Below are 13,928 nucleotides of genomic sequence, written 5' to 3' on the forward strand. Positions count from 1 at the left end.
CTGCCCTTATGCCATGGCCCATTATTCAAAAGCTCTTATTCTGCCAGACCCCCTGGGTCTGTGTAAGCCTTGCCGACTGTGATCCTGTTGTCTTATTAAAAGAAGCTACGGGGCACAGAAGTCATCCACCTTAGGTTTCTGACACACCAATCAGCATCTGCGATGTCTCCTCCAGCTGACCTCTCATACGACCTTTGTAATGGGGTTGAACATTTAAGAATGATCAGCAGCAAATGGAGGCTGGAATGGAGAGCTCTGCCATCAGCGGTGCTAAGTGACCACTGTGATGAAGCGATTCTATAATCATAATACCATAATCCCATGATCTTCAGACTTTGACCCTTATGAGGTCATAATGGGCCCTTTCATTCAGCAACACATGTTGGCTCTTAAGTGAGAATTCTCTAATTATAAAGCTATATTTCTTCAACAAAGCACCATATTCAACTTTAGCTCATTGACAGCTATAAAAAGTTTGCGTAACTACCAAAGTTACGCAGAAAGTATGTGTGATTGATGACAGAGCAGATTTATATAGAGTAGATGAAGGAACCTCAAATTACAGATATAAAACAAAAATTACATGAAGGGATGAATGAGAAAGAAATACAAATTTGATTAGTAAACCTAAATTCACAGTATCTCATTTATATCCCAGATACTATTATACAAAAATCGTAGTATATTTCTTATGATATTGCTATTATACAAGTTGTATCTATCAGTTAGTCGACAAACACTGCATACTTTTTCTTGCTGTCTAAAACACCACGTTTAGTTGTCCTTTGAGAATTTTTACCCGCAACATAATACTTGACCTTATATGATGGATTAAATGTCATGTTTTGCAATATTTTATCTAACCTGTACTAATTTTAACACATAAGAAACAAAATAACTTATGCTGACATATACATACTACTGTCAATGTTATATTTTTTCCTTACAAACAATATTCAAGCAATATTGAGAATTTTAATAATTAAAAAGCAGAGGGTGACTGACATTGAATCAAATGACAAAATTACATTTTCCTCATAATCATAAGAATGATTTTCTTAGTCAATTCCTATTAAAGCTCCTTTGGGTAGATTATGGAGCTTGGAAACAAGCTAGAGGGGTTATTATAAAAAGCATGGTAAGAACTCACACTGCTAATCATGCTGTATACAATATATACTAAATAAACAATACATATGAATAATAAATAAAAAAATAAATATACAATAAAATGAAACACTTTTAGAATGAGTTCTCTTTATTATTCATAATAAAATTACAGCCTTACAAAATGTGAAAATAAAATCAGACTTTTGTTAGTAAGCACGTTTTTCCAAAAGAGCACAAAGCAATCATTAATTAACACACAAAAATGATTTATAATGACAAGTCATCCAAAATCCTAATGGCAACATTTAAACAATGCAGCAGCTACTTTGAAGGTTTGTTGGATCAGTCCCTGCTGAGTTTCAGGCTCATGGATATTTCATAATGGGCTCACTGCTCAAGGTCCAAAGTCACTGCTCCGATTTTACCAAGGCAAAACGTGATGACGGATAATCTCACATCCCCCACCAGGTCCCCCTCATCCTCTCTAAGGTTCTTGTCAGGTAAAGTAAGGCTCGGGTCATACATCTTAAAAGGTATTTCAGGTTTTGCGTCAGTTCCTCGAACACGTGGCCATAAAATTCGCCTGGTTGCTACATTTGGCAGTCAGGTCAGGAGTAATGACTTTCACCTACAGATCTGGCATTGCAGATATGAAAGCTGTCATTCTTGTTAGACATTGCACTCATGAGCCACAAATGAAAAGGCTATTTTTCCCCATATCTTCCTGTACGATCATATGATTGGATAAATCAAGTGAAATGCGCTTAACAGGCAGTGTGATAGGCAATGGCTTGGCTCCACAAGACCAAAAAGCCAATGCAGCTTAACGGATGTGTTGTTACGATTAATCGGCCAAGTAACTTTATCCTACATTTAGATTAGCTGCTAATGACTGGGGAAACAGGTGCTTTGCAATCCAAGGAAAGTCCACGTAAACCTGAAAACAACAAGCCTGTTAATCGCACCAAGGAAGGCTGTAGGAGTTAAGCAAAATTAAAATAGAGGTATGAGGAAGCTATTTGAATTGAAAACTATTTCGCAACTATAGAAGTATGCAAATATCTTATGAATAAACCTTACTGCATTCAGAGTATACAAAATAATGCTTTACTTAATGCTATGGTCAACATCTGAGTACAGAAAATGAAAGATCTCTCTGATGTATCACTATTAATTAAACTTTCCTATTCCATGTGTATCTTTTTTAGAATAATTGGTGTGTTCATTAAATATCTGAGTTTAGTATATAACCACACAATGAGAGAAGACTATGGCAAATCCATTGTAAAACTAAAAGTGAAGTAAACAGGCACATGGACCATCTAAAAAGGCTTCATGTTGCCTCTTCCATCCTTTACTTTTCTCCTCTACTCACTGCATACACTTTTGACCCTGAATAAAGTATGTTACAAGATCTTTCTCTAATGCACATGGAGTGCTTCCAGAAGTGGTACCATTGCCATGTACTGTGTGTGTGTGTACATGCGTTTATGTGTGTGTTTGTTATCACCTAGGAAAATAGAGAATATAAAATGTAACATGGTCTGTTAGTGCAGTAAAAATGCAGAATAACCAGTCTAATGTACAAGATAAATGTCCCTCTTTCGGGATCACATCTCCTTCATACCTTAAATACAATAATATAATACTAGCATCCACTGTAATTATTGAAATCATCACTGATCCTCTGAGAAAATCAGTAGAATTATCAGTAAAACTTGCAATTGGCGTATTTAAATCAATAGTGCAAATCACGCAAAAAAAGAATCAGATTTAAATAGGAAATGAATACAGCATCTGTAGAGCATCATAAAGTCTTTGGTCCCAGATGTGCTTGGAGTCCAGGAGAAGATGAGAACTCTACCCATCCATGCTGAAAGTGCCTGTTGGTTTAGCAGGATTCAGTGCCCTCTCTTCCCCTCCTCGCCTCATCTCCACTCAGCTGAATTTGTCTTGGATATTCATTAGGCTGCTGCTAGACTTGACTCTTTTGGCTGTGGATCAGGAGGAGAGAATAGATTAGAACTAAACTGGCAAGAGATGCAACAGAATATTCAATGCACAGTTTAACATTGAAGTCAGAGACCTGCTTAGAGCATTAAAAACACACTTTGTCTTCTACATGTTTTGACAGATGCTAAAATTAGTAGTTTTAGAGACCGCTTGGTTAAATACTGTCTGAAAGTGATTGACCATGAAATATCAAGCATGCACAATTAACACTATCAAATACCTTTGCCCTTTTACTTAAACTTTCTAAAGAGACCATTTGCAAGGCTAGGCAAGTTACTTACGGTGTATAAGCTTGCGCTTCTTTTGTTCTGAGTGCAGGAAGCTGCTTAAGTAAAAGATGATGGGGAGGAAGAGCATGAAGCTGGACACTGCGATGACAGGCACCGTCTCCTCCCGAGGTAACAAGCATCTAAAGTTTTTACTCCACAGGTGCTGTGTCATGTTCATCTGAGAAATAAGCAAGGTAATGATACCACAATTCTGATAGTTTAATCATAATCTGCTACCATTAAGGCTGGTTCACAATGTACCAACAAAAATGTATTTATTTATTTTAACACCAACATCTAGTAAAAACAGAAGAAACAACAAAAGTAATTCAATTAACAAGAAGCTAAATAAGACATTTAAGATTATGGTGGACAAAAAATCTAAAATACATTGTACCAACAAAAAAACAATGGCTTTTGTTGGATTAGTGTGTTACATTACATTAATGTGCTTGGGAGATGATTTTATGATTTTATCCAAAGGAAAATGCATTTTAGATATACACTTTATAATGGATTTTAATACATTTCCTGGAAATAAAACCAATAACCTTGGTGCTCCTACTGTCTGTAAAGTCTGGAATACACTACACCACTTTTAAAAGAATAGTTCATCCAAAAATGAAAATTTGCCATCACTTGGTCACCAATGGATCCTCTGCACTGAATGGGTGCCGTCAGAATGAGAGTCAAAACTATTAATAAAAGCATTACAATTACCCACAAGTAATCCACACTACTCCAGGCCCCACTAATTAATGTCCTGTGAAAAGCTGCACTTTTGTAAGAAACAAATCTAACATTAAGACTTAATAAACTTTTGATTAATAACTAATTGGCTTAAATACGAGTCCTCTATCCATAATGTTGCTTTCTCCAGTGAAAAAGTCATCTCATCTGAATCACGAGAGAAATATGCACAAATCAAGCACAAGTGAAAACAGTCCAAACCAGTTTCTAAACAAATTTTAATGTAAGAGGACGACAGAGGATGGACTTTTTTACTGGAGGAAGCATTATTATGTATTATGGACATGCACTTTTTGGCTTCACAAGAGGTTAATTGATGGACAGAGTAATGTGGATTTCTTGTAGATTATTGTGATGTTTTATCAGCTGTTTGGACTCTCATCTGACTGGTGAGCAAAGTGATGCATTGAGAATATCAAATATGTTTGATATTCTCCATCTGGATAAAATCATAGTCTAAGGCTAAAAAAAGTCTGTGCCCCTCATAACTCCTCCAACTGTCCAAAATCTGAAGACTGGCTCTGACTTCGGCAACTATCGTCAACTCGTCCAGACTGCAAATTGAAGCAATTTTATTTATTTCTTTTACAAAAGTCGTATTGTGTATTCCAGCCTTTAGTTTGCACAGATGTAGGACTATAGAGGGTGCTGTTTTACAATTCTCCCATAATTCCACATCATAAAACTTAATTTGATAACCTAGGACTGTGTTTGCATCAAATAACAGGGTTTGTGTATATTAGTCCATCTCAATTTCAAATCTGAACAGCTTGTAAAATATGTTTGATATTCTCCATCTAGGACTATAGAGGGTGCTGTTTTACAATTCTCCCATAATTCCACATCATAAAACCTAATTTGATAACCTAGGACTGTGTTTGCATCAAATAACAGGGTTTGTGTATATTAGTCCATACTCACTGCGTCTTCTAAATCAATGCAGAGCATTTGGTTTTTCTCCATTCTACCATAGACCTCGTTCAACCTTTTGTATGAGGTTTTGCAGTCTTTACACAGTTCAGTGTGGTTCCTCTATTAAGAGAACAGGATACTCTCAAACTCAAGTAATCTCTTTAACTGAGCTTGTACCTATCTACAGTATATGAGCCATTTGATTTTACCTGATATTGTTCAAAGCAGGAGAGTGACTGATTCAGAGTGGCCATGAAGTAAAGAGTATCATTGGAAAGAGCATCTTGATCTTCATTCAGACATTCTAACGAACAAAGAATATTAGAATTATTCTCAAAATAATCATAACTAAATAAAAACCAATCATAAAACTGACTCAATTTCTTCATACTGCAACAAGTGGTTAAGAGTGAAAATGAAAGAAACATGCTTAAGGGAAGCATGCAGTCTAATGTCAGTTTTAATTGAACCTACAAAATTTCAGGCTATGTTACTTACGCTTGCATTCTGCTGATGTCCAGATCTCATCTAATTTGATGAAGAGGGTATAGAGCAGCATCAACCTATCAGAACGCATCAGGCTGTCATGGCAACTGACATTTCCAGGGGCAGACTATGAGGACAACACATAATCACAAGTCATAAAGTATTTTGCAATTAACTTCTACAGCTGCAGTCCATAACTGATTTGTGACTCTGGACCACAAAACCAGCCTTAAGTCACATGGGTATATTTGTAGCAATAGCCAAAAATACATTGTATGGGTCAAAATTATTAATTTGTCTTTCAAGCCAAAAATAATAAGATATTAAGTTAAGCTCATGTTCCATTAAGATATTTTGTAAATGTCCTACCTTAAATATATCAAAACTGAATTTGTGATTAGTAATATGAAATGCTAAGGACTTCATTTGGACAACTTTAAAGGCGATTTTCTCAATATTTAGATTTTTTTTGCACTCTCAGATTCCAGATTTTCAAATAGTTGTATCTCAGCCAAATAATGTCCTATTCTACCAAACCATACATCAATGAAAACCTTATTTATTCAGCTTTCAGCGTGTATAAATCTCAATTTAAAATCTTTTGACCTTTATGACTGGTTTAGTGGTCCTGGGTCACATTTTATAACAACTTGTACAATGACAAAAAACATACAGGACAGCATACAGTATGTATTGACATCTTTAGCTTTTTTTAAGAAGTTTTTTTTAAAGGTACAATGAGAATATTATTTTAGAATAACTAAAAGTAGCTCTTTAAGCATACTAAAATATTCCATAGTCAGTGTGAGTCGGGCTTGGTGAACGTGAACACAATCACGAGACATGAGTGCATGTGACTCGTGGAATTCTGTCAACCTTCAAACCACGCAAGGACATTTATAGGCACTTTGGTGTTAAAAATGGACATTTCGACTTGGAATGAACACCTACTTTGTCAAATGATATGTTTTTATAAATGTCCTCCAGACTGTTGAAGCCAGTGTAACAGTTCTGACAGACTCTGACAGGTCGTGCATAAGTCACGAGGCAGTTCGCGAAAGTCACGTAGCGTTGGCCGTAGATGCGAAGCAGTTCAGTACAATACTCGTTGACTTCCAAGTCTTCTGGAAATGTAGATGAAAGACTGAGAGAGTAGAAAGATCCCAGAGTGCTCTTCTGTGCTACAGGGATGTCTGCTGATGGCAGCTTTAGTGCACTGTCGCCATTCATTTCTGAGGGGGAACTAGAGCAGTTAGCAACGGCAATGAAAGTAACAGCCCACTCTGCAAATAAGCATGCTGATACAAATGTTAATCTCGTTAACAATTCCATATCTTATACACTCCAAATACGACACACTGTCGCTCTGCGTTTTGCAACTCTACACAACTTCCTGTTTTCTTTCTTTTCCCTAAATCTCGGTCACATGACTAGGGTTAGGTAATCTCGCGATGGACGGGATTTCAACTGAGAAGCGCACCTGTAATGTCTAAAGTGAAGTTGAAAGAACTGGATATTGAGTCCCGTTTCATCCATTTCCAGATGTTTTGTGTCTATACAATGTACTATTTAAACTAAACTATTTGGTTTAACTAGAACTAGGCTACGTTTCTAATTCAGAGTTGAATTTCTGCATGTTGATCAGAATTACATAAAAAGCTGAATAGGGTCAATGATGCCTCTGCCATCTATTTAACGTAAAATATATGTGATACTCATTTGTTTTTATGAAATATACATTTTACTACTAGTTTATAACATTGTGAATATTCAGCTGTTAGGAAAACAGGCTATATGGTGCTGTTACGGTTTTATTGGAGTTGAAGTTGCAGAATGAGCATATTTTCGTTCTAGTTTTTGATCATGCACACAGAATATAGTCTATTTATTTTATTTATCCCTATCAATATGAATCTATTAGTCAATGTGAACAACATAAACGCAAACACCTCATTTAAACCGTTTAAAATCGGGATTAATAAACAGTCTAATATATTTCTCACTGTATTCGTTTTGTATTTCATTATTCTGTGTGTGTTTGGAGACGGTGTCTTTATGAAAACGCTCTGCATCCTCTCTCTTCTCGGTTTTTGACACCGCGTGCAATTTTGCGAGTGTGAAGGCTATAGCGCGCGCGGCCAAAAAATAATTACGGAGTCAAGGTAAACGATCTGGGCTCCGTTTCTGATTGTGTTAATTGTCGCAAACCCTCGAATCAAGCCACTGCAGTCAATGGTCTTTAATGTGAAATTAGTGCCTCTTGATAACTTGCAGTCCGCGGCAATTCTGCAGTCATGAGCGCCTGATGGAAATGGGGGGCTGAGAATGCCTCGCATTAAGGGCTATTCTACTGCGTGCGCTGATGTCTGAGGGTAAATTCGCAGGTTTTATGTCGTGGATTGTGGCATTAGCTCTCCACTACTACAGTGTAGCAGCTCTGTTATTGTGATAGCCTTAAATTGGATGATCCAAGTCATCCCTCCACTCCTCCCCCCCGGCAGCTGAATTCATTGGTTTGCAAGCAGGGAGTTTATGAACCTATACAATCATACAGTGATACCATCAGGATGTTTGCAGTGAAAATACCCCCAAATATTTTATATATATTATATATGTTACGTTACCTCACATGTCCTGGAAGAAATAAAGATTATTGATCATTGTGAAACGAATCAGGTTTTTATACAGGTAGGCCTACAATTAGGCTACCATGTGCATTAAGGACTTCATTTGAATGCACAACGGAGACAGAGGCAATTGAACGAGGACAAAAATCACTAATTAGGCTGCCTAAGTGAAGTATCTTCATCGACTGGAGAGCTCTTAAGCAAAGGGATGAGCCTGGATAACTTGGCTTCAATTCTGAAAATTATCATTGTGCGTGGCTCAAGATTATCCTAATGAATTTTTAAAACGAAAAGCAGGTTTTCAAGGAACTACAAGAGACATTGATTGCATGGGTCATCTGACCCTCACGATGATTTCTGAGGTAAATGAGGCATATGTGATCGTGATGACATTATCCCGAGATTAATTATTTTGTTCTTCCAATTAAGGCGTTTAAAATCTTAAAACAAAATTCTGCCATTCAAATAAAAACTTTTGGATTAAACACCAATAACAGCTACACAACTGAATGTGGATTCTTTTGATCGTTTGTCTTGGTGAATAACTTAATTGACAGTTAATGCATTTTTGATAGGCCTGTCTTGATAAAATACAAATGCTACATATTCAAATTGTAAGATTAAAAAATAAATGCGATTCGGTCTCGTTTTTTTTTTCTTTCTGCAGTGTAGCTCGACTGTATCGCTCTTCAGTGCCTTAACTTTGACTTGGTAATGACTCGCACTACAGGGACCAGTTAAGGGTTAACTAAAGACTGCGCGCTTTAAGCCGTAGTCTAAACCTGGAGAGAGAGGAGCTGTAAAGTTATGCAGAAGTTATTCTCCATCCTTTGGGACGTCCCTAATCCCCCAAAACCGCGTTCTTTTATGTGAGAACTGTGCCTCTTTTCTTGTTTTGCGCTGCCTATACAACATAAAGTCAGACTGCATTTAATGCTTATGGCGGGATGTGAGGGGGATTTTGCAAATGCGAGGCCCCCTTTCGCCGAAATATTGCTCTCTAAACGTCGTGTGAGTCTACCAACCCAAAGCGACCCCAGATTCTCCCCCCGGAGTCTGACTCGAATGACAAACCAGCCTGATTTCACTGCATCGCTGGGAAATGTTGGAGCAGATAATAGAGATTTCGCTTTCATTTTTTACGGTTGACTTGGTTATTGTTGCTTTTCTTTTGCCCTGATTCCTTCCAGGGATTAGGCCTGACTTCCCCACTAGCAGCGGCCAAAGTGAACCGAACTGGGGATGACAACTGACGAGGATCAAGGCTTGGGCTATTCTGCCGTCTGAGAGGCAATGTGAACCGAGAAGAGCTGGGCAGGAGAAACGCGCTCTCAATGTTCAATGAACGGATGCCCCTAAATAGCTTAGAGAGCCCTGCAGCCTAATTAATTACTCCTAACTTTCTCGTTAAAACGTGAATATCAGGACCTCACTATTTTGCATACTATAAATGGTGGTCCTATATATATATATATATATATATATATATATATATATATATATATATATATATATATATATATATATATATATATATATATATATATATATATATATATATATATATATATATATAAAATAATAATAATAATAAAATAAAATTCAGAACAAAACTGAGACAATTTGAGATTATGTAGCCTACAGTTGCCCCATTAAAAGTAAAACAAAACAAGAGTGGGATAAGAGATGGTAAGAGATTGTAGTTAGTAATTTCTATATGACAGTACCCTTTTAAAGAGTTACAAACTGTGATACACAGTTTCTTTTTCCCCCCAAGTGGGACATAGGCCAAATGTGGTGTTAGATTTTTTAGCATACACTAAAAAGGTACAAAAGCTGTCACTGGAGCAGCAGGCTACCTTTTCAAAGGCCTACACCTTTGTACCTAAATACTGTATATGATTATGTTTTGTACCTAAAGATATTGGTAACTTAAAGGTACATATTATTACAAAAGTATACCATTTGAAAAGGTTTATACACTTTTTTTTTTAACAAAAATTTTGGAAAATTTGTATTTTGTTTAGAATTAGTTCTACACTCTAAAAAATGCTGGGTTAAATACAAACCAGCGCTGGGTAAAATATAGACAAACCCAGCGATTGGGTTGTCTTCAACCAACAGTTGGGTTAAATGTTTAACCCAACCTTCTGGGCAGTAACCCCACCGCTGGGTCATAGGAGCATATGTGTTCCTGCTGGAATACAAAATATTTATATCAGTTTGGTGGTCAAGGTGGAACACTGGTCTGTGAGGTCGATCTCGGCCCCAATTCATACAATTCAAGCTGATCCATCATCTAGATCAGTTTGGACCAGCTAATGACCATAAATGACCTGGATGGTCTAACTAGAGACCATGTAAAACCAGCTACCTTTCACAGGGGCAGTACCTTTACCTTATTTTCATACAAATTATTGAACTGTATTTTATGTGTCCTTATCTCTTATTCTTAACTGTTTTAATTAATCTAAATAGATTTTTAAATCATTTAAAAATTTTAAATTCCTTGCTTTAATTGTAAAGAACGTTGAATTACCATTGTAATTGAAATGTGCTATATACATAAACTTGCCTTGCCTTATTCACCCCTAAAGGGTGCATAGTATCTTAAATGGACATATACCTAAATGGTACGTATTAATACCTTTTGGAAGGGTACCCACCATTATGCCATGTTATGTTAGCTGATAAAAGCATGGTGATTAATGAACATAATATGTCAGAGCCGTTTGATACATCCTGAAAGTTTCTGTTCTGCTTTAGCAAAACAACTTCTAACAGGCTAAACTTTGCTTCTGGCTAGACCTTCACAAAAAATATAATTTTACAACTAGGCCTACATATATGCTAGTGGGTTTTATTAAACGTATTCTAATAGAGGAATATGTGTTTTCTCAAAAAGCACAAGTCCTCTATGATGTTTTTATTCAGCCTGTGAAAAAAATTGTGGATTGTATCAATTGTTTTGAGTGGTAGCACTAATCAATGATGTCTTGAGCTTGTCTCCCTCAACTAGACATGTTGACCATTCATGAAGAAGTTAATCTTTGTTGACGGTGTTGTGCTCCACTGTCAGCCCGCTTGGCTTGCAGATCCAAGTCTCCAACAAACAGTCGGGATAATTACCAAACATGTAGCCGACAAACTCGATTCACAATGGCGCATTGACTTCCTCACTGTTGGTCGCTTCTGTGGAGCGCCACCGCGAGGCCATCGCTCCATGCAAGTCACCCCAGGCATCGTTCACCCGGAACGGAAGGCAAGGACGTCTTGTTTCATAACAAGAAATGATGCTGACTTCTTTCAGCTCCAGCGAACTGGACATAAAACTCGGCTGACAACCTCCAGCACAGGACGATCAGAGAGGGAGAAGGGGGTGGTTAGAGTCAGCTTTCTCTGGGGAAAAAGAGTTACAGTTAGAGTTTACTAAGTGGACTTAAACTGCATGAACATTTTAACAATATTTTACAGGTCACTTTTTGTTGCGCCTAGGACTTACTCTTTGTGTTATGCTATCGTCTTGGACTTATAGTGACACCTAGAGGCCTGGGTCCACCAACGAAAAAAGTCAGCCATGATTGGTTTTTTTTTATAACTGAAAAAATGCATCCGAAATCACATACTTCCCTCATCTATAGTAGGCAAAAAACAGTATATAAAAAGAGCAGTATGTCCGAATTCATAGTATTCATAATCATTTGGTGTGCATCCAATGGACACTTTACTATCCCATGACCATGAGGCCTCAGGAAAGGATTCATGAATGACTGTGAAGTGATGCAACTGATGCTGGATCCTTTTTTTACGGTCACAAAGTATTACTGATTCAAAATAAGTGCCTACCTGATGAAGCCAAAGAGTCCAATAATGGAAGCAAATGGCATTCAGCTGGTCATGTGATCTAGAAATGGCCACCTCCATTAGGAGACCCCCTTCATGTAAAATAAAACTGCTTTTATAAGGCTACTCATTTACAGAGTCTTTAAAAACATAAATCATATAAATCTTCATGTAAAACTTCTTTAAAGAGAGGGAAAATTGCACCTTTAAGAGCCTTAGTCAATTTCCCTGCAATATGTAATATAATTTATCATATTTTTATTTACAGTTGACTGAAACGAATGTTAACTTTAATCCAACATAATAAAAGTGAATACATTTTTATGGTTTGGTGAGCTGGCAGTTTCACCAGTGATATCGCTGAATGAAAGACCCCCCTACAACTCCTTGTTAGTTGCCAACTATGAACTTTTTTTGCCCTGAAGAACAGTTCAGTGCGAGTCGGTTCTCATTCACTGGCCGGCTTTTGTAGGCCGCCCTCGCTTTCATTCCTCCGTGCGTTACACCAATTAAAGGAGGACGTGCAGCAACTGTAATGGCCCGAAGAGTGATTGTTTTTGACAAGCAACAAAACACATAGATCCACCCCTCCGATTAGGACGGCCGGGGGGAGGGTGTATTTTAGGGAGGTAGTGCTCAGCCCAGTCAGTGCCCTTAAAGCAGCATGAACTATGAGAGGAGGGGTATGGCCTTCAAGGGAAGGGTTTTTTTTTCTCAAAGACCGGTCATGTCAAAGAGGAGGACAGAAAGATACCCAGCCTCCCCCCTACCAAGCTTTATACACACTATACGGCTTGCCTGCGTACAAGTGTCAGCATTAGCTTTAACCACACCAGGGCTCAGTTTGAGAAGTCTGGAATTCCAGAAGCAATGAAATTCCTAAAGAGCCGGATCTCAACACGCAGACCAAATCCCACAAAGATTAAATCCAAAGTTAAGCTTTGCTTGGTGATTTATATCAGTCATAAATAATCAAATAAAAAGAGCAGCTTGGCTTTATGTGGCCAGGACAATATAGTTCCTGAAGGAATTTCCCTTCTGTGTGACGTGTAATGTTAGTGAGATTCTTACTGTCTTCTTAAGTGATCTAATCACTAATACACTTTCAGCCTTCACTCAAAGACTTGACATACAATTTAAAGACTGTTAGACAACTGTTATCTAATTCTGCAACAGAGATTATTTTCTGCATGTCAGTACTCTAAAAAATTGGCAGTTGTGGTTGCCAGAAATTCACAGTTAAAATGTATATTTTGCGTATAATGGAATGGCATATTGATGCATTTACTACATCTTATAACCTAATAATAATTTCATTAAATTATATAATGTTAATATACCAAGGCAATTGAACTAAATTTGCTTTTACCTTAAAATGTACTTATAACCAACAGGATAATAGAGGTGGTAAAACAGAAAGCCATGTGATGAATCAGAGTTTATAAAACTCTGGCCAATACAGATGGTATACAGATGGTATACAGATGGTATACAGATGGTGTAACACGTGACACTAAAATAATCAAATAAACATTAACTACATAATATAAAATGTAACACAAATCACACTTATTATGTGTTTGACAATGAGAGCAAACTAAATGATTTTGTCACGCTTTATTTTCAGCTCCAATTCTTGCCATTAACTATAACTTTTGCCTCAATAAACTCCTAATTTGCTGCTTATTAATAGTTAGTAAGGTATAGTTGGTAGGATTAGGGATGTAGAATATGGTCATGCAGAATATGTGCTTTATAAGTACTAATAAACAGCCAATATGTTAATAATAGGCATGCTAATAAGCAATTAGTTAATAGTGAGAATTGGTCCCTAAAGTGTTACCAATTATTTATATGATGTGTCGCGTAGATATTGTTTTACTGCAAATCTATACTAATTAAAATTAAATTGATTGTT

At 37.0% G+C, this 13,928-nt stretch overlaps 1 protein-coding gene across 1 annotated transcript; it reads right to left on the minus strand.

The window, feature by feature from the left end:
* Positions 1-1,263: 1,263 nt before the first annotated feature.
* Positions 1,264-6,978, minus strand: LOC107601199 (osteopetrosis-associated transmembrane protein 1-like). The gene is made up of 7 exons (XM_016293278.1): positions 6,492-6,978; positions 5,553-5,667; positions 5,264-5,358; positions 5,064-5,174; positions 3,405-3,570; positions 2,975-3,104; positions 1,264-1,746 (listed from the first exon to the last, which is right to left on the minus strand). The coding sequence occupies exons 1-6, from the start codon at positions 6,870-6,872 to the stop codon at positions 3,049-3,051; spliced, it is 924 nt and encodes a 307-aa protein (XP_016148764.1). The 5' UTR covers positions 6,873-6,978; the 3' UTR covers positions 1,264-1,746; positions 2,975-3,048.
* Between the last annotated feature and the right edge of the window lie 6,950 nt (positions 6,979-13,928).

This window comes from Sinocyclocheilus grahami, unplaced genomic scaffold, assembly GCF_001515645.1.
Source record: "Sinocyclocheilus grahami isolate Dianchi unplaced genomic scaffold, SAMN03320097.WGS_v1.1 scaffold301.1, whole genome shotgun sequence".
NCBI classification, from domain to species: Eukaryota; Metazoa; Chordata; class Actinopteri; order Cypriniformes; family Cyprinidae; genus Sinocyclocheilus; species Sinocyclocheilus grahami.

Excerpts from the sequence above, each read along its gene's own strand:
- LOC107601199 (XM_016293278.1), bottom strand. The coding sequence starts at position 6,872 with ATGGAATTGTTAACGAGATTAACATTTGTATCAGCATGCTTATTTGCA. Across the intron at positions 3,571-5,063 it reads GCATTGATTTAGAAGACGCA|ATGAACATGACACAGCACCT; the intron begins GTGAGTATGGAC and ends CTTATTTCTCAG. Across the intron at positions 3,105-3,404 it reads GAAGCGCAAGCTTATACACC|CCAAAAGAGTCAAGTCTAGC; the intron begins GTAAGTAACTTG and ends CCTGATCCACAG.